The sequence below is a fragment of the Vipera ursinii genome, assembly GCF_947247035.1.
Source record: "Vipera ursinii genome assembly, chromosome: 2".
Lineage (NCBI taxonomy): Eukaryota > Metazoa > Chordata > Lepidosauria > Squamata > Viperidae > Vipera > Vipera ursinii.
This window is the reverse complement of record NC_139513.1, coordinates 278,747,600-278,773,053: the sequence shown is the minus strand read 5'-3', so window position 1 is coordinate 278,773,053 and position 25,454 is coordinate 278,747,600. Positions and strand designations below refer to the sequence as shown.

Below are 25,454 nucleotides of genomic sequence, written 5' to 3'. Positions count from 1 at the left end.
GGATAAGAATTTTTCAGTGAAATGCATACAGTAATTTTATTCAGATACTCTGTGCTAATTACCTTTTTCATTCGATGCAATGTGGTGAACTCATTAAATAGAGCTAAAATTAGTAGTTTTCATCACTTTGATGATGTAGTGCTGATATGTTTTATCTGTATAGTATATTAAATATTTCTGGTATGATTAGTTAAAATTGTAACAGTTTCCATAGTTGTGAGTTTTCAATAAAAATTAGAGAAGTTAGACCATTCGCTAATGGATTGGAAGAATAGTCAGTTAAAAAAAAAAGCACTTAAGCTTTATTTCCATTGATAGTTTTAAAAATGTATTTAAAAATGGAAGATTTGTTTAAAAAAATCAGTAGGGTACTGTTTGAAGCATTGATAGTGCTTTGAAAGAACAAAAGGTGCTGATATTAAACATATTTTGTTTCGTTTTGCAGATTGACTCCTAAAAAGCTAACGTGACCATGGGAGATATGAAGACTCCAGACTTTGATGATCTGCTTGCAGCCTTTGACATACCAGATATGGTTGATCCAAAAGCGGCTATTGAATCTGGCCATGAGGATCACGAGAGCCACATAAAGCAGAATGTCCATCCTGAGGACGATTCCCATGCACCATCCTCATCTGACGTCGGTGTTAGTGTCATTGTGAAAAATGTGCGGACAATTGATTCCTCTGAAGGAGCAGAGAAGGACAGCCACCATTCCACAGGCAATGGGTTACACAATGGTTTTTTAACAGTATCAGCTCTAGAAGGTTATAATAAAGAGGAAGGTAAATTGCTCAAAGACGAGGGCTCCGTCTCGGAAAACACACTAAAAGAGTCTGCCTTTAACCAATTTAGTCCTATCTCAAGTGCTGAAGAGTTCGACGACGATGAAAAAATTGAGGTTGATGACCCTCCAGATAAAGAGGACCTGCGTGGAAACTTCAGAACAAATGTCTTAACAAGGTCTGTCTCCCAGCAGGGCTATGAGAAGTTAAAAGTACTTGGAGGAGAAAACCTGATGAAACATGAAGTCGCAGGTTCAGGTAATTCTGATAAACCCAAGGTGTCTAAAAGAGATTCAGAAACGAACCCATCAACTTTAGGTCACTACGAACCCTTTAAAGCTAGGAAGATAGATGATAAGTTGCTTAAAGAAAATTCCGAGAAACTACTTGAAAACAGAGTAGTCGACGGGAAAATAAATACGGAGAAAGGAGAAGCAACTCTTACCAATCATTCCCAGGCTAAAGCAAAATCATCAGCAAAACTCTCTTCCTGTATTGCTGCCATTGCAGCTCTAAGTGCTAAGAAAGCAGCCACGGACCCTGGTAAAGACCCACAATCCAATTCAAGGGAATCTTCTCCCTTGCAGAAAGATACCAGTGAAAGCCCCCGGGCCGTGGACAAATCCCCCGAATGTCAGAGTCTCATTGACTGTGCAAAAAAGCCCTCTGTCAAACAACCTGACAGTCCCAGGAGTATATCAAGTGAAAACAGCAGCAAAGGTTCTCCACCATCACCCGCGGGCTCAACACCAGCCATCCCCAAGGTGCGCATCAAAACCATCAAGACGTCATCGGGGGAGATCAAGAGAACGGTCACCCGTGTGTTGCCTGAAGTTGATTTGGACAGCGGTAGGAAACCAGAGCAAGCAGCTTCCATGGTGGCTTCTGTGACATCGTTGCTATCTTCCCCGACTTCTGCTGCAGTTCTTTCTTCTCCCCCCAGGGCTCCTCTCCAATCAACGGTGGTCACCAACACTGTGGCTTCTGCAGAACTCACTCCCAAACAAGTCACCATTAAGCCTGTGGCAACTGCTTTTCTTCCCGTATCGGCTGTCAAGACGGCAGGATCACAAGTGATAAATCTGAAACTTGCAAACAACACCACGGTGAAAGCCACCGTCATATCCGCTGCTTCGGTGCAAAGTGCCAGCAGTGCCATCATCAAAGCCGCCAATGCTATACAGCAGCAAACAGTTGTGGTGCCCGCCTCGAGCCTTGCCAGTGCAAAACTTGTGCCAAAGACAGTCCATCTTGCCAACCTTAATCTACTGCCTCAAAGTGCTCAGACCACCTCTGAACTCCGCCAAGTGCTCACCAAACCTCAACAACAGATCAAGCAGGCAATAATTTCTGCAGCAGCTTCTCAGCCTTCTAAAAAAGTGTCTCGGGTTCAGGTGGTGTCATCTTTACAGAGCTCTGTCGTTGAAGCTTTTAACAAGGTGCTCAGCAGTGTTAACCCTGTCCCGGTTTACATCCCAAATCTTAGTCCTCCTATAAATGCAGGCATCACTTTACCCACACGTGGTTACAAATGTTTGGAATGTGGTGACGCCTTTGCCCTTGAAAAAAGTCTGACCCAACACTACGATAGGAGGAGCGTGCGGATCGAAGTCACCTGTAACCACTGCACAAAAAACCTTGTTTTCTATAACAAGTGCAGCCTTCTTTCTCATGCTCGGGGTCACAAAGAGAAAGGGGTGGTGATGCAGTGTTCTCATTTGATTTTGAAGCCAGTTCCTGCCGATCAGATGATAGCTTCTCCCACAAGCAATAGTTCTATTACATCATCCATTCTTCAGAATTCCACTGGAGTGGGCACCCACACCATAACCAAGATACAGTCGGGCATAACTGGGACAGTTATATCAGCTCCTTCAAGCACTCCTGTTCCACCAGCCATGCCTCTAGATGAAGACTCTTCGAAGTTGTGCAGGCACAGTCTGAAGTGTTTGGAATGCAGTGAAGTTTTCCAAGATGAAACGTCTTTAGCCACCCACTTCCAGCAGGCTGCAGACTCAAGTGGACAAGTACAGTATCTTATGTTTACATTCCAGTATTTTTGCCATGTGCAAAAAATTTTTGGATGGGGGATTTTTCCTAGTTTTCTTTTAAGCATAACTTTCTTTGTAGCAAAGCAGTGGAAGGATAATTTTAAATTGGGAGGAATTGTTTGGAAAGTAGTTATTGCTTTGAAAGAACGAAAGTGGCTTGGAGTTCCTACTTAGCCCTTTATGCCTAGTGCTTAATTCATTTAGAATATAAGGATACAGTTACAGGTATCTCTTTAGATCTATACTGAGAAGTCAGAATTGAACTATAATAGCCCAGAAACTAAAATAAGTGTAAAGCAGTAAAAACAGTGTTTCTCCTTAGCCACTTTAAGAATTCTGGGAGTTGAAGTCCACATATCTTAATGTGACTAACTTGAGAAACATTGCAGTAAAACATTTCTGCAGATTAGTGCAGAATCGCCTAATGAAAGTTATAGACTAAACCCATAACTATGGAACTAACTCATTTTCCTTGTCTCTGTGAGTTTTGTTGGGATCTGGAAATGGAGTGAATTAGAAAAAAGATGCTACCATTCTCTCCATGCCTTTTTCTGCATTTCTACAGATTGTTCTTGTTACTCCAAGCAACTTTTTTTTTTTTTTAAAAAGGATGGCATTGGTGGGAATAAGTATTATGTAAATTACAGGTCAGGCCTTATTATATGACTAGTAGGTTCACTTGCAACATTCTCCAACATGGTAACCTTAGATTATCAGATATTAGAGCCAGTTTGGTCTAGTGGTTAAGGCACCAAGCTAGAAAATGGAAGTCAGTGAATTCTAGTCCCTCCTTAGGCATGAAAGCCAGCTGGGTGACTTTGGGCCAATCACCAGGAGACTGTGAATTCTAGTCCCTCCTTAGGCATGAAAGCCAGCTGGGTGACTTTGGGCCAATCACCAGGAGACTGTGAATTCTAGTCCCACCTTAGGCATGAAAGCCAGCTCAGTGACTTTGGGACAGTCACTATCTCTCAGCCCAACCCACCTCACTGGGTTGTGGTTCTTGAGAAAGTAGAAAGTAGGAGGAAGAAAGAGCATTAGATATGTTCACCATCATGTGTTATTTATAAAAATAATAAAGGGAATATATATATATATATATGTATATATATATATATATATATATATATATATATATATATATATATACACAGAAAGGGACGCGGTGGCTCAGTGGGTTAGGACGCTGAGCTTGTCGATCAGAAGGTCGGCAGTTTGGCGGGTCGAATCCCGAGTGCCGCGTAACAGAGTGAGCGCCTGTTACTCATCCCAGCTTCTGCCCACCTAGCAGTTCGAAAGCACGTAAAAATGTAAGTAGAAAAATAGGGACCACTCCGGTGGGAAGGTAACAGCGTTCCGTGCGCCTTTGGCGTCTAGTCATGCCGGCCACATGACCACGGAGACGTCCTCGGACAAGCGCTGGCTCTTCAGCTTTGAAACGGAGATGAGCACCGGCCCCTAGAGTCGGAAACGACTAGCACACACGTGCGAGGGAACCTTTACCTTTACCTTTATATATACAGAAAGCAACAATTCCTATAAATCTTAAAGACACAATAGAAATACACCGTTTGGGGAATAGCTGTGTTAGAGGTTTTGTTGGTATGTTCTGTTTTCTTTAGTAGCAACCATCATTACTTGAATATGCCATGCTGGACATTTTCAACATGGATGAATATGAGGGAATGAAAAGCAGAGTGACAGCAAAAGGCAATTCATTCCTTGCTGAGATTTAAAGGTTTTTTTCATGTGACCTTTGGTTCTGACAATCAAGAGTTACTTAACACATTTTCTGTTCTTATAAGTGCTTGAATTAATGTTAGCAAATCTTGCTATTTGCTTAAGTTGCATAATGCAACCTGATTTATGGGAACTTTCCAGTTCATCAATCAAGTTGAGGCAACCTTTGCTTTTTTCCTCCCAGTCAAGCTTTTTCTATAAAGTTTCTTTATTCTGGCCTTTAGTCTTTTCAGCCATATTTTTGCATGAAGTCCATGTAAACAGTATGTCTGTTGTAATGTATAAGCTTGCCAATTTTTTTTTCAGAAATTAGAAATTAATAGTTTTTGTCTCATTTACATGGCAGATTTTGTGCTTGGCTCATCATCTCCTATACTAAATGGGATAAATGGAGTAACTCTATATCCTCTGCCAGTGTGGGCTTTATATTAAAGGTTTATAATGGTGGTAACAATACATACAAAAAATTCCACAAGCTAATATATGTTCTTCCAAAATAATTGACATTTCCCACTTACTGACAACGAAAGAAGAGATAAGCCCAGCTATCTACCTGTGCACTTCATTTCTTTAAACCTTCTCTGGCAATTGGCTGTCCAAGTAAAAATGTAGCACAAAGTTTTAAAAAGAGGAAAGTACTGTTAGATGGTATATATGCAGAGGGGGAAGAAAACCATCCAAGGCCTCTTTGTTTGTCTCAAAGGCATTTTTTTTTTATTGAAAAGTTTTAAAATACAATTTTCCTTTGAAAAACCCCCCTTCCCCCTCCCTCCTCCCCTCCCTACCTCCCCCCTATCTCCCCCCCTCCCCCTCTCCCTCCTCCCTCCCCTGCCTCCCCCCCCTCTACTTCCCCTCCTCCCCCCCTCCCCCCCCCCGACTTCCCAGAGCAAAATACAAGGTATATATCTAAAAAGCAATCATAAACAATCATATACTAACAATTATAAACTCTAAAATCCATCACTCTCTAGCTTATATAGAGTAAACCAATCCTTAACAATTAAATATGTATAAAGAACTAAAATAAAAGAAAACTAGCATCATTCCCATCTATGTTCTTCCACAATTCACTATTACCTAGACATATTCTCACTTACACATCACAAGCACCTATCCCTATTAACCTCTCTAGCCAAAATAGGCTATAATAGATAGTTCTTACACAAATTAACCCGCATTAACCCACAAAACTTTCTTCCTCTTCCTCTGTAGTAAATTGTCCATTAATTCCAAATTGAACATTCTGTTACCATACATATCATCCCAAAACTCTTAAAAACACAACTACCACTTGACTATAAGTATATTGTGGAAGTTCCATAGATTTCTACTGGTCTTATTTTTTAATCTTTTTTGAGCGTTTTAAGGCAGCACGCGTCACCCTCTGTTCTCTAGGATCATCCAAAAGAGTTGCAGCTTGATCTCCTCCTGTACCCTTCTCGTCTATCTGTCCATCTTCATCCTCTTGATGTTCTCCTTCTCCAGATCCCTCTGCAGCTTCCAGAAGTGTTGATGGGGTTGCTTTTAAAACATTGTTGTAAAAATCATGCGCTTGCTTCACAGTACCCAAACAGTACCTTTTGCCATCATACATGAAGCTCAACCCAGCTGGGATCTCCCATCTGAACCTTATATCTCTTTGCTTGAGCTCTTGCACAAGAAATATAAAGTCCTTCCTTCTCTTTAAAATCTTTGGAGGAATTTCTTTTAGAACCAAAACTTCTTGACCAGCAATCACAACTTTAGTATCATAGGCAGCTTGTATAACTTCATCTCTAATTTCCCTTTTTACAAAATAAACCACCACATCTCTAGGCAACTTTCTCTGCTTAGCAATCCACGAATTCACACGAAACACTTTGTCCATGCCTTGTTTTATTTCAGATGCTGGATGGTTCAATACCCCCTCAAAAGCCTCAGAAACCAGCTGCTTTAAATCTTCCTTAATATTCTCTTTTAGGCCTCTAATTCTAACAGCAAACTGCATCTGGTAAAATTGAGCCAGACTCTGTTCGCTATCCATTTTGTCTTTTAAATCTTCAATTTCCAATACTTTTGCTTCTAATATAGCATTCTTTTGAGTCAAGTCTTCCACTTGATCATCCAGCACCTCCACACATTTAGCTACTTTATGCACTGAGGACAAAATGTCTACCTTCATCTCTCTAAGTTTCTGCTCCATCCTTTCTTCCATTCTCTGCTCCAATTTCTCCAATTTCTCCTCCATCTGTGCAAATTTAACACCCATTGACTCCAAAATTAACTGGGTATGTTTTTCAAGATCCTTCGATGTCAATACATCAGGAGAATGCAACGCCTGCAGTAATGATTGTTGTTGCACCGGAGAATTTCCAGCACTCCGAAAAGTTCTAGGGGGAGGTTTAGCCGCCATCTTTTACTTACAATTGTGACGCACTTTCACTTTAAGTTTTAAGCAAAGTCCATCAAGCTTGAGAGTAAAATAAAATAATCCTCTTCATCTCTTCATCTTTCCCTCTTGTACTGCTCTGCCTGCTCTTTTCCTTTCATAGTCTCTCCTTCAAGCAGGGATGGTCGCAGACGCCTGGCTCTGCTCCATAAAGTCCGGAGCAGAGACGCTAGCCAGCTGGGAGCAGCCCAGGCTACGGGGGAGTTCAATCCTTCAGCCGCCCAAGCTCCAAGCTCAGGCGGCCCCGGAGAACTCGACCCCTACCTGGGGGCTCACCCCCTCCTCTTCTCCCGAGGAGGGGGCTTCAAATTCACCCGAACAGCTGATCGGCGCTGTTTCGGGCGAAAAATCACTCAGCTGAGCCGCGGGCAGCCCGGGAAGGCTGTCTCCGGCGCCGCGGAGCCACCGGAAGTCTGTCTCAAAGGCATTTATGTTTCTTCCTGGTGAAGAAAAAGAATAAATATTCTGTTAGAGACATTCAGTCTGAAAAGTTTTTATTCCAGCTTGTTGTAGGTGTGGAGGAATGAGAACAGTTCCATTTAGAAGAAGCATTCCTGCAATTTTTCACTAGCATTCCTTGATACTATATTTATTTATTTATTAAAATTATATAGCCGTCCATCTATCAACCAACTCTGGGCAGCTCTCAATCAATATGTAACATACATAAAATCTATATAAACATCACAGAGCAGCTTGCCACTAAGGGAAAGCAGTAATTAATGAAAACCTAAATCAGGGGTAGGCAACCTCAGCTCTTGTATGACTCATGGACTTCAACTCCCAGAATTCCTGAGCCAGCTATGCTGGCTCAGGAATTCTGGGAGTTGAAGTCCATGACTCATACAAGAGCCGAGGTTGCCTACCCCTGACCTAAATATTTAGAGTAAGGAAGATAATTAGTGATACATCACTAGTGATTCTAGTCATGGCCAACAAAACCTAGCCAATAAAATATTGCCTACACTTTTCCTTCTAGTAGAGTATATAAGGATAGGTAAGGTAGTGCTCCCTTAACTATAATAATTGTGGCTGGAATTTCTGTCGCTATGCAGTGCAGTCATAACACTCGACATCATGTGAACATGCTGCTTAGTGACAGAAACTCCAGCGCTTCCATACACCGTTACTAAACAAATCACCATGGGTTATTAAGTGAGGATGTCATATCATCGGCATTTGTAATCTCCTGCCAGCTTCCCCAATGACTTTGCTTGTAGGAAGTTGGCAAAGGAAGCCACAAATGGGAATCACACGTTTGGGGAGGTTGCTGTGTCCGACATAATTATGAGGACTGGTCATAAGTACCACTCATTTGGTGTCATCGTAAGTTCGAATGGTCACTGAGCAAGTGGTCATTAAGTGAGGACCACCTGTATTTTTCTCCTTTTACTCTTGTATAACTTGAGCTAGAACGTATTCTACGGATACGTATTTTCTTTTATCAGTTACCCATCTTCTGCAAGGGATGAATGCCTGAGTAAACTTGACACTCCAGAAAGCTAAAAAAAAAAAGCAAATAGACATGCTGATATCCTGATCAGAGGATTCATCATCTGTGTTGGACTGATTGATGTGCAACTATGAAGGGCAATTGAGAAAAAGGGCCTCTTAATATATGCAAAGAGGGAGTTTAGATCAATTCTACAGGGGACTCTTTCACTAGAAGGCTTTTACAAACCTCACTCTCAAAAGAAGCTGCGGAAACTCATTTAGAATTTTAAAGCCTTTAAAGGAGAGATTTAGAAGTTATGATACAGTAGTATTTCATTTCCAAGCATTAATGCTTATAATAGCTGGACCCATGCTATTCAAGATTTTAACAATTACCTTAAGGACTACTTTGGACCGTATGACGCTCTTGAATTTCATTATGACATTGGAAACTGCTTTCAGATCACTGATCACTGTTAATATCATTGGAAGGGGAAGTATACATGACAGAGTCATTTTAGTGGTGGTGCCAGAATTGTAAACTTTTGTCTCTGGACAAATCTAAAATGCTGTTGATCACACATGAAAGCTTTTATTTAATTTTATTTTGGAAGATCATTTATGGGCAACCCAGCTTGCATTTTTCATTTTCTTAATATTGTACTTTATGATTAAAAATAAATTTCTAAATCAATTTAGATTAAAAGAATATTAATATTAAATGGGACATATAAATAAATTACCAAATCCTTGTTTGCGTTTCTCTGCCTTAAAAAAGGCAGAACAGTAACAACCCAGAGAACATATCAATATAATACTTAATCCCTCAAAGGATTACATGCTCCCAGTAATTCAGGAGGAGAGTGATATAACTATAACTACTGATAATTAAATACGACTCATTAGCATGGCTGCGTTTTAGTTAGTGGAATAGATTGTATGATTAATTTTGTTAATGTACATGGATCTGGTATCCTGGCTTGTTATGATGCTGCTACCATATTCCACAAAATGTTCATTCGTTGCAGTTAGACTCTTCAGCTCATTCTATTGATTCCCTGAATCAAGATCCCCATTTGGTCATCCTGACTGGGAAGTAGGAGGGCTGAAATCCACCCTTTGTAGATTACCAGATTGCAAAAGGCTGGGATACAATCCTTTTTGGATTGTTAAATCTGCGTAGCTTATCAAATGTTTATGGAATAATTTATAAATAGAGATAGGCATTGCAATCAACAAACATTACTCTGGAGATCATTTCATATATATATATTTAGTACTTTTGATTTCTTTTTGTGTCAGTAGATGTAATGGAATGTGCGGATGACTTTGGGGAACAGGGAAAAGATGCTGGCTAGGAAACAAGTAGATAAGAGAGCCAGGAGCCCCCAGTGGCTTATTGCTCAGAGAATAAAACAAGTAGTTAAAAATGGCATCATCGGGAAGTTTGTATTTTCAGACTTGCAAGATTCTGCTAATATAATAAAGTAGAATCTCACCATGTGTCCTGTGTGATTTACCTACGAAGGCTGACTCAATCTTACAAGTCTCCTACTCTTTTCTAAAAAAAAGAGGAATTTCAAGAATGGCATCCAATCCTCAACCGACCCTGCTAACATAACTGCCCTGTCTGGCAGTTATGTTGTTACAACATGAATAGCAAATAGAGTACAGACGACTAGCTTACAGAATGCCATGATACAACTAACACAGCAACTGGAGAAGAATTTGCCTCAACCCACAGCATCACCACAGATCAATTAATGTTTCTGTGTCCCCATGGCAGCTTGCAAGAGAAACCTGGAGAGGACCAGGATCAATTCCATATTTTCGTTGCCCGGTGTGAGATGCTGATGTCAGGCAGACCAGTGGAGTCTCTCACTGATCACACAGCAAAGTAACTTTTGTGCTGAGGTTGGCTGAAGGAAGCAGCAGCCAAGTGGACAAAACTGTTCACTGATGGGAACAATCCAGTGTCAAGATTTCATGTGTGAAGTCAAAGGACACCTTGGAAATCCCATTTAGAGAACAGCAGCTATTTGAGAGATTCTAAAACTCAAGCAGAGACAAAGAGTAAGGAAATATGTTTCAGACTTTAAATTACTCGTTGGTGAGGTAGGGAGAAATGACTTAGCCCGGATGACCAGTTCAGAGAAGGGCTGACAGATGATCTGAAAGGTGAGCTGGTGAGGCAAGACACTGCAAATACCCTGGAAGAGCTCTATCAGTGTGTGTTATAATTATCGATGCCCAACTGAAAGAATTGAGGCAGGGGAGAAATGGTAAGGAGAAAAGAGCCTACATCCTATCTTCCCCCCTCCCAATGACCTCAGTATACAGCGTGGGAAAGCCCATACAAATTGGAGCAACTAAGATATCCCTGTCATTGGGAGAGAAGCAAAGAAAAAGAGATCAAGGGCTATTCTTTTACTGTAAGAACCCTGGACACATAGCCAGTTTGTGCCCAGTAAAAGCACCAGCCACAAGAATAAGATGCAGAACTTGTAAATCAATGGAGGACGAAGCCAGCAAATGTCCAGCTTGATCCCAGAAAATATCTCATGGGAAACTTCACCAGCCCACTCCTTGAAACTTTGACGGGGCTATCTGCCATTTAGGGAACTGTAGGTAGCTGAGGACAGGCAAGCATACTTTTATTACTCCTGTTTTTATTACTTTAGATTCCAGGAGTCAGAGGGAGCTTTCGGCTGTCATAGATTGTGGGGCAACAACAAAGTTGCCTGCTCAAGCCCTAGAATGCCCAATGACTCTGGAAAGTTTCAACAGGCTGTTACACAGTTCCGTGGCCACTGACAAAGATCACACAGAATTCCCACCACTTTATGTAACTGCATCCTTGCAGGTTCCCATAACCATGGAAATACAGTAGCTTCAGCTGCATGACCCAGTTGTAAATTGGGAACAAAGGACTTTCTCATCTGCTTCCCCAAGTGCCAACAGTATTGCTTACTAGAAGTGAAAGCTTATCCTCTCATCCATCCCTCCACTGCAGCACAAGGGAGGATTAGTATGCAGAATTCACTATTTTACCTGCCCCCCCCCGCACCTAGATGCATGGTTGCACTATCAGTTTGAAACCAGGAGCCCAAATCTTAGCAAAGAGACGGTTCCCCATGTCTACATGTGAGCTAACCATAAGGGAATATCTGTATATTAACATTAAAAAGAGATTATCCATCTTTCCAGTTCACCAGTTTCAGCACCCGCAATCTTTGTCCCAGAAAACGAGGAATGGCAGCCAATCTGAAAGGGAACGCGGGGGCCCAAAGGAGTACCATTCATGACTACAAAGATCTGAACGGAATCACAATTAGAGACCATTATCGACTCCTGCTTATCTCAGATCTACTCGACCAGTGACAAAAGGCATGCGTCTTTACAAAACTATATTTTGAGAAGTACTTGCAATCTAATCAGAATGAAAGAAGAGGATGAATATTTAACAGCATGATACATAGTTGAAAGTTTGAATACACAGTGATGCCTTTCATCTTGGATAATTGTGGAGCTGTGGTTTTTTCCCCCCCTATAACTGCGAATGACATTTTTTCAAACATTTTTGATGAATATGTAATTGTCTACTTAGACGACATCTTAGTTTCTTTCAAAGATCCCTCCTTGCCTCTAACTCCTGTGAGCAATCTACTGCAAATATTACAGGACAATAACCTCTTGGTTTGTTAGAAATTAAATTAGGAAAAAAGTGCATTCAGACTGATTCAACTGGATTATGTGGATTATGGAATATCTGCAGAAGATGCACAGATGGATTCAGCAAAGGTGCAGTCTATTCTATCATGCCATCTCCCTTTATATTCTCCCCATATAATGCAAAAGACGTGCAGTACTTCTAGGCTGTGCTAATTTTTACCAGAAATTCATCCCTGATTTTGCCGATCTTGCAAAACCGTTATCACAGCTTCTGAGAATGGGCCGGCAGTTCTCCTGATTAACCCAAGGCAAGTGGCGTTTCAAAAGTTTAAAAAGCTCTTTGCTTCTCAACCCCTGCTCTGCCATCCTGATTCTTCCCCCCCACCCCCTGCTTTTTTATTGTGCACACAGATGCATCAGATGTGGCAATAGCAACGATTCTACTCCAAGCAGAGAAGGAAGGAGAGGGGAATTTATTTCCATGTGTATTTTAGTCAAGAGTGCTCTGCTCAGCAGAAAGGAATTAAGACATTTTTCAACGAAGAGCTACTGGCAGTAAGCAAAAATGCCTTTCCACAATGGAGAATCTGCTGGAAGGAGCAGCCCATCAATACCAGACTGTACCGATCATAAAAATTTAAAGGTGGTGCAGAACACCAGCAACAATCTTGCAGCCAAGCAACTTTGAATTTCACCTTAAGGCAGATTGACAGAAAAACGCTGGGAGCAATAAAGCCAGTTGTTGATTTTTGACTGAAGGTACAGCAGAAGAGGATTCATACTCCAGAGCTCAGGTAGATGAATTCAAGGAAGCCCAACAAGATGCCGTTTCACTTTTCACAATGGCAAAAGGGCAGGTATTGCACAACGGATGTTTATATATGGCTCTTCTTCCAAGGGAGGTAGTACTACAGCTGTGCCACAATAACAAACAACAGGATATGGGGATATTCAGAACCTAACAAAGAGCCCTCAGAGAATTTTGGTGGTCCCGCATCCATGGAGATATAACAGATTATGTTTCCTTTTGTCCTGTATGTCAAAAAGCAAAGCCAATTCCTGGTAAGTCAGCTGGATTGTTTCATCCGCTAAACACTACCAAACCACACACACACACTGGAATACTGTTTTTCTAGATTTCACTGATCTTCCTTTGGGAGGGAGCTATATTACCATACTGATAATAGTGGATTTATTTATCAAATTGGCCCATATTATTGCTTGCAAGGATCTCCCAGTGGCCGAAATAATAGCTAAATTTTTGAATATCTTTAGATATAGAGGATTAGCCAATCATACCATAACTGACAGCGATTCATTTACTTCCAAAGTTTGGAAGGCCTCTTGCAATTGTTAAATATATAAATTCATTTTTCACCTGCCCATCGTTTGACCTCCAACAGAGAAGCTGAAAAGGCTAATCAGTTATCGGAGCAATATTTAAGATGCTGCATTTCTTACCAGCAAGACAACTGGACGGATCTCATATCTCTTGCTGAATTTGCTTACAACAACGCTGCATACTCCTCTATTGGTGTGTCTCCAGTCCAGGCAACACGTGAATTCCACCCGTTGGTTTTACCAACATCCAGAAAAGAGAATGCTATTCCTCACACCACAGTTTTCTTTTATGAGAAGAAGTACAACTCAAAAGTACAACTCAAACTGGCATGCAAAAAGCACCAGTTGCACATAGACATAAGAAGGGTAGAATTGCAGAAGGAGATTTAGTGTTGCTTTCTTCAAAATGTTTAAATTCTGTGAGACCTTCCAAGAAATTAGACTCAAAATGTAATGGTCCCTTTCCAGTAACCAAAGAAAGCAACCCAGATCAGGATACAAAACATGAGAGTGGGGAGATCAACAGATTCCCGCAGGAGGGATAACTGCCACCTTAACTCGAGCAGATGCTTTACAGGACACCTAGTGTGCTTGTGAGAGTTGCCTGGAGAAGATAGAAGTGATATTATGTTCTCATAACACACAACCTATTTCTCCTGGGAATTTGGGAGGGAAGGATGAGTCTAAAGGTGAAGGTGATGTAATGGAATGTGTATATCACCTTGAGGAATGATGGGAAAAGATACTCCCTAGAAAACAATCAGACAAGAGAAGTAGGAACCCCAGTGGCATAACAATTAGAGAAAAAAATTAGGAAGGACCAGCCCTAATGGATCAAGGACCTGTTCCCAAGCTATGTCAAAAATGGAGGTCTTCATGCAGTGTACTCTGTCAAATCAAAGATGGTCTCATTCCCTGTCTAGCATACATTTGTAACCATTTCCACTGTTCTTGCTATATTAGAGTGTTGTTCCACAGTGAACAAATAGTATGGATTCAAATTTTTGGCCCCTCAAGCTTCCTGGCTCTACTGCTGTTTCTTGATCTTACTGTCCTCTTCTGAGGAAAGAGTCAGTGATGGGTGGAAGGAGTATGCCTGAGAGAGATCGATGACATCCATTCTACTTTTCTGGATTGCTATGTGAAGAGTGGCAAAATACTGGAGAAGATACTGTAAATAATTATTGCAAAACCTCCTCTTGGATGAGAATTGTCCAGAGGGACACTTTCTGCTATTCTGAGGTCATAGGATCATCTTATCAGCTAGATCCATTCCATAAGCCCTTCCATTCTAGGCGCCTGTGTTGTGTCCCTAGAATAGTGGTGTTGACACTACACCTAATCACATCAGGTGAAAGTCTAGCAGCTCGTGGTCAGCTTGATTTGAATAATCTCTATTAGCTTTTTGTGAGTCGTTACATGTGTTGCACACACCCTGCCCATTTGGTTAGCTGATGGTTATATGTATTTCAACAGAAAATGGGTTAATCAACTTACACATTTTATTTCAATGTATAACCAATATATAGTAGAATGGAAAGAAACAAGGGAATAAACGCCCAACCCCAGGAAATTCCAGTTCCAAATAATGGTCATTCAAATCCAGTGGTGCTATTAAATCTGCTGCCACTACCCTATAGCCTCTTTTACACAGTACATTTCATTCAGTCAACCATTACCTGAGTCAGAGCTACTTAGTACTGATTCTGGTAGCATTTAGCCACACAGCTTGGATCAACATTTTGCTGAATCCGTCTCTGCTCAGTCCAGAAGGCACCTAGTATCTCCTAAGACCTTTCCCGAGAAGAAACCTGGGAAATTACATGCTATTATTAGCTCCTGCCACATTGTCTAAGCAAGATCAGTGTCCCAGGTTTGGTGGTACAAACAGCTTTGTAGCTGCCAGGATTCTGCCAGTGAGCTGTGTAATGAATTCTTGCTTTTTCAACTACTCTCCATCTTTCTTGACTGACTAGTTGGGATTTTAAAACCATTGGGTTATGGTTTGGACAACATGACTGGTCCCTACCAAACACAGGTCTGCTTTGAATTAAAATTAACTCTCCTGGCCACAGCTCTCTGGGTTGTGATGTTCACATGTTATTAGTCTATGCTAGCTCAATGAATTTTTTTTTTTAACCAACCTAGCCGTTAAGCAGCTGTACTGGGGATATTGACTTGAGGGCCTACCTCTTAAAAAGACAACTTGAGTAATGTTCATTCTCCTTTTTGTTATTAGGCCTTCCTAAATAAAATTCTCAAGTCTAAAGAGTTGATTGGTTAAGAAGGATATGAGACAACAATCCTTTTTTCTCCCCAGAAATCTTTTATTGTGCTTCTTCAGAAGAAAGACAAAATCAGCACGAAGATGTGAATCTTCGTGATGCAATTGTCACCCCTTTTTGTGTGCATTGACATTGCATGCATGTTAAAAGGAGGAAGGCATTGCATTGTGATGCTGCTCAATCCACCATCTTGTCCATTTTGATTCCTCTTCCTCTTCTGCAGAAATAGCTGCATCCGGTGTTTCCCCCAGCTGGTAAATGTTTAAAAATTCTGGTTTAGTTAAAAAAAAGGATGATCAAGGCAGAAGCCACCAACTGCCTTTTCACTGTTAGTAAAAGTTGTCTTTGAAGCCAAGTAGCTAGATAGCTAAGGCATATTAATGGTTCTGGTCTAAGATGGAAAATAAATGGGAAATTAGGGGAATGTGCATGACATCCACCCTAACTGCGTCATAATTTCTAAACCTTCTTAAATTGAATAATGATGGCAAAGCCAAACAGAAATAACTGCTTTTGAAATACAAGCACCCACAATATGTAAACTCATTTCTGTTCTGCGTACTTTTTATTATTGCCCAGAGACCTCCATCTGTTAGTCATTTTATACTCTCCTTCTGGACAAGATTGGCCCATCTGCTCATGTGCAGTGCAGTCCAGCAGTGGACTGTCTGTACTCCAACAACACCATACTTTCTTTTATAAATTGATATAGAACCATGTCTGTTGTGTAGCAGGTTCTTTGGTGCAGGAAAGAAGGCGAGGCGAGTGAGTTCAGGCAAACTCATGGTTTATTGATTGCAGAATGTGAACTGAGAACTGAGCTGTAACTAGCCACAATTTATAGTCTAGCCCCTAGGTGGCAGCCAATAGGTTTGAAGCAAACATTGCCACCTAGGGACAGCCAATAGCAGCACTGGAGACTTGTAGTCTGGGTTGCTGAGAACCGTTAGCTGCTCCAGCTACCCACCTGGTATTACATTTGAGCCCAATACATAACACCCCTCCCCTCTTAGATCAAACAATATTGTAACACAAGTTAGTCTTAATACAATTATCAAGACTCATTATCACAACTACCTTAAATAATAGTAATAAAAAAACTATAGGTTACAAGTTAACTTATAGCATTTGAATGAATAGGCTTCATTGCCAGCACACTAGACAATTAACATCATAGCATCTGAATGAATAGGCCTTCATTGACAGCATACTAGACAGTTAACATCATAGCTCCAGTTTCTGTAGTACAGTGACAAGTTACAATACAACAACATTATAGTTCTTTATTTTACAGTGTAATCAGCAAGATATGAAGGAGGCTTGTGAGCCCTAGTGGAACGCCTCGGAGTTCCAGTCACTTTGTGGTCTACCAGCTTACCCAGTGGGCTGGGTAGACCCATGTCCCTTGATGCTCCTGAGTCAAGGGGATTAGATGCTCTCTGGCTGGCCTCCAGGTTGGCCCACTCCAGAGTCAGACTGATCAGCAGAGTAGGCACAGCGGTTGCTGAAATTCGGTTGGCTTGCTCCTTCAGGGGATCCATGTTGCATGTCCGGACTCCCCACTTCTCCCTCTGGTTCCTCATTGGTTATGAAGGAAAAGTCCTGAGAGTGTGAACTGAGAACTGAGCTGTAACTAGCCGCAATTTATAGTTTAGCCCCTAGGTGGCAGCCAATAGGTTTGAAGCAACCATTGCCACCTAGGGACAGCCAATAGCAGCACTGGAGACTTGTAGTCTGGGTTGCTGGAGAGCCGTTAGCTGCTCCAGCTACCCACCTGGTATTACATTTGAGCCTGATACATAACAATGTCATTAATGTTTGTTTTGAAAAAAATATAACAGACATATCTGTAAGTCCTTTTTATCAGTTGATTTGCTACAACAGTTGGGACTGTTCTAAAAAATGACCCAGAAACATTTTAAATAGATAAAATAATGAGGGTTACACCGGTACACCGCTTCTTGTATATTGTAGCTCATTTGTATCTCATTTGGCTGAGAATTTTGTTCTGCTGCATCCCTAGCCAAAGAAGCAAGTTGAAGAAGACAGGGTATGCATCTTATTGTGTCATTAAATCACCAATAGTCCTTATATTTTCCTCAGTCCTGGTTTCTGTCTGGTTGTAATGAAATATTGATGTGATTGCCATCTATGGGAGAGGACTAGAAGATCCCCAAGATCCCTTCCAACTCTGTTATTCTGTTAGAACCCATAGCCTAGGGTTTTCTTTGGGTTCACCTCCTACATTGTGGATTATCTTCCAGTTGAACTGTAATTGGTCACTAGTGTGCCTATGAAACTAGATTGTTAATCTCTAATATGGACATAGAATTATTAGCTTCCCCAAATTGATGCTTCTTGTGTTACCCTTGCCAGTTTGTGGCAAATTTCCTCTGTGGATATTTTGTTGGAATATTTAATTGTTATACCAGAATGCAGTATTTTTCATTGGACTGAGCATGATCTTGATCTTTGTGAAGAGAAGCAGAGTGCTTGAAATCAACGCCATCATGACTAGTTCTAAACCAACTTGGAAGGATATACTTTAAATAATTATCTATCTTGGGAAAGTTGAGTTTTTTATTTCTATCAAGATGGGAATCAGACTGTGGAATCCTTGGTGCTTTCTGAGCTTGGATGTTTGCTTGCAATGTTTCATTACATGACTAAATAATATCATCAGTGGTAGCAGAGTGTGGGGTTTGTTCCCTTTTACAATGGTAGTCAAACTGACACTTCCCCCTGGTTTTATACACCATTCAAAATAGACAATTTAAAAAAGCTAAAAAAGAAAAAGACCAGAACACATCTATTCCAGGAACCAACAACCAGATATGCAGGGTAACACCAGACAAACAGTCAAGCAGAAAACTATACTATAATCAAGGGTACCAAGGAGAAAATCACACCCCACCAATACTGGCAGGGCAGCTACTTCATATAAATAGGGAGCAACCCACACACACACTACCACTGATAATGTTATCTAAGTGCATAATGAAACATATGGGAGCAAATAATCAAGGTCAGAGAGCACCAAGGATTCCATAGCTCAACCCTGAGCTACATATATTCTCTTCTATCGGAATTAGATTATTTGAGCCTTGAGAGAAGGAGCAGCAGGTTGAGAATACTGATTTAAATCATCACAGAGAAAGGTCTACTGTGTGCCTCTCTGTGATGGCCAAAAATCAGAGAGCTCCTTTTTAATAAATTTCATTAGAAGGCATAAACTTTTTTGAGTTGCAGTCTTTTGTGATGGGCTAATTTACTCCACACATCATATAATTTTCCTCTGGAAGAATGTAAAATAAAAGGGGCCATGCCAGGTTCCTAAAGTAGTTCAAGTCCACATGGTTTATTTATCTAAAAAAATGATTGGGATGATCTATATCATATCTAAACTGTAGTAAATTCAAATGGTTGAATGCTGAGAAGATTGGAGCTGAAAATGAGAGAAGTTAACAGACAAATCATTGACTGGCTGAGGGTGAGCTTGAATCTGGATCTTCATTAAAATGTAGAATTCAAATCCCATTTCCCATGTAGATAGCAGGGTGACTTGGAACAAATTGATTTTATTAATGTAAAGCAGGGGTCGCCAACCCGTGGGCTGTGTCCCAGTAGTGGGTCGTGACCTGTTGGCCATGGGACACCCCCCCTACTCGTGTTAGTGCCATGGCCATGAGACACGAAAAAGGGCTGCCGCCATGCCTTGGGGTGTGAAAATGGACCACCGCGCTGCATGGCGTGAAAATGGGCCGCTGTTGTGCCTCGGGACATGAAAACAGGCTGCCGCCATACCTCAGAATATGAAAATGGGCCACCTCCGTGCTGCGGGGTGTAAGAATGGGTGCTGCCACGCCTCAGGGTGCAAAATGGGGCACTGCACCGTGCATTATGCGTGTGCTTGCGGCCCCGTGCACGCATGCATGTAAAATGCTTCCCCCTCCCTTTCCCTGCAGTCTGCCAACTGAGAAAGGTTGGTGACCTCTGATGTAAAAGGACATCAGTACGGTTTAGATCCGTGCGCCTTTGGCGTCTAGTCATGCCGGCCACATGACCACGGAGACGTCCTCGGACAAACGCTGGCTCTTCGGCTATGAAACGGAGATGAGCACCGGCCCCTAGAGTCAGAAACGACTAGCACGCATGTGCGGGGGAACCTTTACCTTTACCTTTTACGGTTTAGATCAGTGGTCCCCAACCTTTCTGGCTCAGCAGACCAATGGAAGTGGTGGCAGAGGAAGAAGAGATGGTTTCATGAGCGTGCACGTTGCTTTTCCAAATGCAGCTGTGTGCGCGTGCTCGCCACATTTCCGTGGGCCGGTTCCGAACGGGCTGTGGCCTGGCACCAGGTTGGGGACCTCTGGTTTAGATTATCAAATCCCCCTTTTCTCAGAGATAGAGTATAAACCAACACAAGTAAAAGAGTTCTGAAAAGAATAAGAGATTGAAGGGAATAAGCAAGGAATCTAAAAATATCATGGAGGTTTCGTGATATTTGCAATATATCATCAATTATTTACGAATAGTTGAATATATTATATCATTTTAAAAGATTAACAAGCTTCCAGAGATGGGTAAGCTTTGAGCTGAAAATAAATATGAAGAACTACTAGGGTCAGTCATGACAGACTGAAATAAGCTATAATACATTGAATTGATACTGTATTCTCATTCAAATAACTTACAGAACTAAAATACAGACTGTATGCAGAAAACCCCACATTTTGGATGAGGTACAAATCCATGTATTAAGTTACCGTCCAGAAATGGTTTCTATTTTGAATTGAATTCTGGGTCAGCTTTATTTTTAAGGTGCGAAGTTATTCTAGGCCTTCACGCTTACTCCCACAATGTTGTTAACCATCCTTCTAGGTGGGGAATCAAACAATCTTTCCGGTCTAAAGCATCCTGGAATTTCAATATGAAACATACGTATTCAGTATACTTTGAGGGGATGTATGGTTTAATAAAGTTGAATAAAAAGGATGGCAAGTTGGTGGGAATTCTGGCTTTAGAAATAGTTTCATTGTAGTCTGGATCATTTTTCAGAATTGTTGAGCTTTACAACACTGCTACCAATTATGGCAAATGATTCAGAAGTGTCTGAATTGATTTTTTTAAAAAAAATGTTGTACAGTATTATAAATCCATAGAGGAATTTACTTTTTCCCTAAGAAGTCTATTTTCTTTTTTCTAAACCGAATATTAGCAAACTGTATGTCAGACATGTCAAACACAAGGCCCGGGGGCCAGATCCGGCCCGCGAAGTGGTTTCATGTGGCCCGCGAAGCCATCCTGGAAACAGTGAGGGAACGGCCCCCGCTGCCTTGGCCCTGGCCCAGAGACCCTCCTTCTGCCAGAGACCCTCAGATCTGTCCCGCTCCTGCACAGGCCCCCATAGGCACCCTTGATGCGAACAATGTAGAGCTGGCCATGCCCGCCCAGTAGGCCATACGCACTCTAGCCACGCCCACCCAGAAGGCCATACACACTCTAGCCACACCCACCCAGTAGGCCACGCCCACCCAGGCCATACCCACCCGGCCCCTTGAGGGCAACCGCAATGCTGATGCGGCCCTCAATGAAATTGAGTTTGACACCCCTGCTCTATGTCATCCCTTTGAGGCAGTCCAGCAGAAAACCAAAATCATTGGTCCTAATACTACATTTGTTATAAGGTTAGAGTACTGTAACAGTATTTTGCAAGTCTGAAAGTACTTTCTCCCCCCCCCCCAATCCCTGCCTTTACATTCCAGAAAGCTAGTCCTTTCTGAAGCCAGTTTCTATCTATTTGCCTAACAAAGATTATTGTGAATTGAAATAGTAGAATGAACACAACATGTTGAAAGTATCTATTGCTGTCTCCATCACTATTTCTTATATGGGCTGATCTAAGAAATACCTGATATCTCTTGTCTGATTGTTGTCTAGCGGGGGTCTCCAAACTTGGCAACTTTAAGACTTGTGGACTTCAACTCCCAGGATTCTTCAACCAGCCGTGCTGACTGAGTTGTTGTGGGGGTTGAAGTCCACAAGTCTTAAAGTTGCCAAGTTTGGAAAGCTCTGTTCTAGGCTGGAGCTCCTCCTCCTCCTCCTCCTGTCTCCCAAGGTTATTCTCACAGCCCTTTACACAGTATAATACTGCCACAAAAAAAGCAAATGCAGTTTTGGACTACGTTACTAGAAACATACATTTTAAAACTTGAGGAATAGTCATTCTACTTTGTTCTGCTTTGGTAAACACCACACTTTGAGAAGACTTTAGACAAACCTGAATAGGTTTGGGATCTGAGGATGATCAGGAGACTAGAAACTTAAGTCCTGCAAAGAGAGATTCAAGGAACTGTGTAGGCTTTGTATTAAGAAAAGATAACTATCGTGGGTAATGATAGGAATGTTCAAGGTGCTGGTTATTACCTATAAAGCCCTACATGGCCTGGGTCCGGGTTATTTGAGGGAACACCTGCTGCCGGCATCAAATGCCCTTCGCCCAGTGCGCTCCCACAGGGAGGGTCTGCTCAGGGTTCCGCCGGTGAGAGATTGCCGGCGGGTGACGCCCAGGGATAGGGCCTTCTCAGTGGGAGCGCCTGCCCTCTGGAACCAGCTGCCGGTGGAGCTGAGAACTGCCCCCGACCTCCAATCATTCCGCAGGGGCCTGAAGACCTGGCTCTTTGAGCTCTCGGGCCCAGGCTGAGGAGAAATTTTTAATTGGGGTTTTAATTGTGTACAGGGTCAATTTAATATTTTTTAATTCGGTTTTAACTTTTGTATGTTGGATTTTAATTCCCTGTAAACCGCCCTGAGTCCTCAGGGAAAGGGCGGTATATAAATGTAACTAAATAAATAAATAAATAAATGTCTGAATGAATGTCATTTAGAAGAAATTCAAGAAAGGTTTTCTGTAGTTCCACAATGTGGGATGCAGAATAATGGGTTTACCTTAGATTAGAAGAAGGCAGATTCTTTTGAATGTTAGAAAAATTCTTGAGCAATTCAGCAGTGGAACCAAACCCGCAAAGTGGTAGATAAGACTTTATTGGTTGCAGTCAAAGGGAGGTAATATAAACAAAAGAAGGGAGATTTGTTCCAAGGAATTTACAATCTAATTTCATCTTAGTGGAAGAGAGAAGAAGGTAGAAAAGGAAAGGGTAAGAAGTGAAGACAAGTGAAGAAACCCTTGTACCTTACTGATTGTAATGTGCAAGTTGTTCTTAATCTGGATGTGTAAAAGGACAAAGAAATTGTAGCAATTGTAGGCAATGGCCATTTTATTGTTATTATTTTAAATGCTGGTATTTCCTAATGTGATTTTATTTCAAAGGTTTCTGGCAACCGACTCGTAACCAACTCTGGACTGGAGTATTTGTGCCTATGTTCAACGGCTGATTGTTGAAATTTTTTTTAATTCTGTAGAAGACCTGCAGTATCTGCCAGATGTTGCTTCCAAATTTGTGCAGTTTTGCATCACATCAGAGGATACATCAGCATAAATCTCCATATACATGTCCTGAATGTGGGGCCATTTGCAGATCAGTCCACTTCCAAACTCATGTCACAAAGAATTGCCTGCATTATACAAGAAGAGTTGGATTCCGGTTAGTATGATGATGATGATTTAAAATTATTCAAATATATACAAGAATCACACTCTTTTGGGACTGGAAAGGAAGTGTTCCTTTCCTTTGTCACTATCTTGATCACTATCTCGTATCTTGTTGATTAAGGGGGTAGAAGCATCATGGGAAATTTTTCTCATCAGAAAATATTTTATACCTTCCAGACCAAACTAACTGCTGTCTCACAAAGGATCAAGTTGCACAGGTAGTCCTTGAGTTACAACAGTTCATTTAGTGACCCTCCAAAGTTACAACGGCACTGAAAAAGTGACTTACGATTGTTTTTCAGAGTTTTACGACCATTTTATGACCTTTACAGGATCCCCATGATCATGTGATCAAAATTCGGACACTTGGCAACTGGTTCATATTTATGACCATTGCAGTGTCCGAGGGTCATCTTTTGCATCCTTCTGACAAGCAAAATGAATGGGGAAGCCAAATTCACTTAACCAGGTTAGTAACATATCAACTGCAGTAATTCACTTAACAACTGTGGCAGAAAAGGTCGTAAAATTGGGCAAAACTCACTTAACAGATGTCTCACTTAACAACAGAAAATTTGGGATCAAGTGTAGTCGTAAGTCGAGGACTATCGGTACTTATAACCTTTCTTTTTGCTTATTAAATAGTGGTTCTCTCTGTAGTATGAGTGTCATGGTTCCGACTAATGAAACACTTCAAAGAACCTTCAGGCATTGTTTATTCTAAAAAGTCTATAATAATGAGAACAAAGCATCGGCACAGCATGTTGAGATGCCAAAATCTGAATTCCCCTCCCTTCAGCACCTAATATTTGGCACAGTTCCCTCCTCCAATTAGCAGTCATCATTCACATTCTCCAATCAGTTTGAAAGGCAAAGCTTCCCTTCCATTCTATTACACGCCATTTCTTATCTTATTAAAAACAACCAGGGTAACATTCTCCTCCCCACAGCTTCATCTAATTCTAATAGCAAAACAATTTAAAGGAAAAGGCTGCCTCTTATATTGTCAAAGCAAAAACATCCAATGTTTGCAGCGCTGACAATGAGATTTCAAGATGTTTACTCAAGTTAGTTTCTTGGAACAGCCTCAACGGCTGTTTATCTGATCATAGCCTTGGACTTTTCCTCCTGTTCTTCAGGGTCATTCCTTATACCCTCTACACTTATACAAACTTATAAATTATACCACATTTTACACACTGCTTAAGATTTAAGGCAATGATTGTAAATGATGGTAAAGCACCACAATTCTCCAACTGAGCTAAAGTATCACAACTCTTTGCCTAAATGCCCTGTGGAAAATTTTGGCATTGAATTCCATCTTAAAGGCAATAAAAATAGGGCTGTCTACATCTCAGAAGGGAATGTATTCCAGAGTGTAGAGCAGTGTTTTTCAAACACAGCTTTAAGAGGTGTGGACATGCTGGCTGGAATTAAAGTCCACATATCTTAAAAGTTGCCAAATTTGAAAACACTGGATGTAGGAGGAAACACTGCTTTTCACTTCCTCACTTCGCATAGGTTGGAGTATTCAGCATCTTTCCATGCATACTGTAGTAGGGACTGATCTTGCCAAGAAAGATAGTTCAAAATGTCATGTATGAAAGCTAGTTTGCTTTTGCTTGATCACCACGTAGCGCTCATAAAATATAGTAAGGCTTCCATTGTCTCATATTGCACCCTGAGAACAGGGAATACAAGTTTTCATAGTTTAATCTAAGCCAATTATGACATCTATCCCATTGCAATTCTGTGGCTCCATATGACGGTTATTTTATTATGGTTTTATCATAATATATTATCTCCTATATTGTATTGTTCACATATCTTATATATACATTTGCTGATGCATTATTTTACCGTACCCTAAATAAAAAAAATAAAAAAATCTAAGCCATAGTTTAATATCATGTGTGAATAGCTCAGAATTTTGAAAAGCAGTTTCCTGATATGGAAGGAAAGATGTATTGTCTTATCTTTTTTTCCTTTTAAATTCTACTGTATTTATCTTCAGTGTTATATTTATTAAGTTGTAATTATTTTATTAGCTGTGCCCTGCTGCTAGATATAAAGCTAAATAGCAATATTTAAAACTTTTTCCTGGCT

General features: G+C 41.1%; 1 protein-coding gene across 4 annotated transcripts in view; it reads left to right on the top strand.

The window, feature by feature from the left end:
• Window positions 1-472: 472 nt before the first annotated feature.
• The window catches only part of ZNF532 (zinc finger protein 532), a gene marked incomplete at its 5' end in the record, with an annotated part of 41,945 nt that continues 16,963 nt past the window's right edge, over window positions 473-25,454 (top strand). For 2 of the 4 annotated variants that reach the window (XM_083354792.1, XM_083354791.1), the window contains 2 exons: window positions 473-2,812; window positions 23,159-23,340. In XM_083354792.1, the coding sequence (XP_083210918.1) occupies window positions 473-2,812; window positions 23,159-23,340 (2,522 nt within the window). The remainder of the gene's footprint in view (window positions 2,813-23,158; window positions 23,341-25,454) is intronic. The other 2 variants (XM_083354794.1, XM_083354793.1) reach the window with 1 other exon arrangement.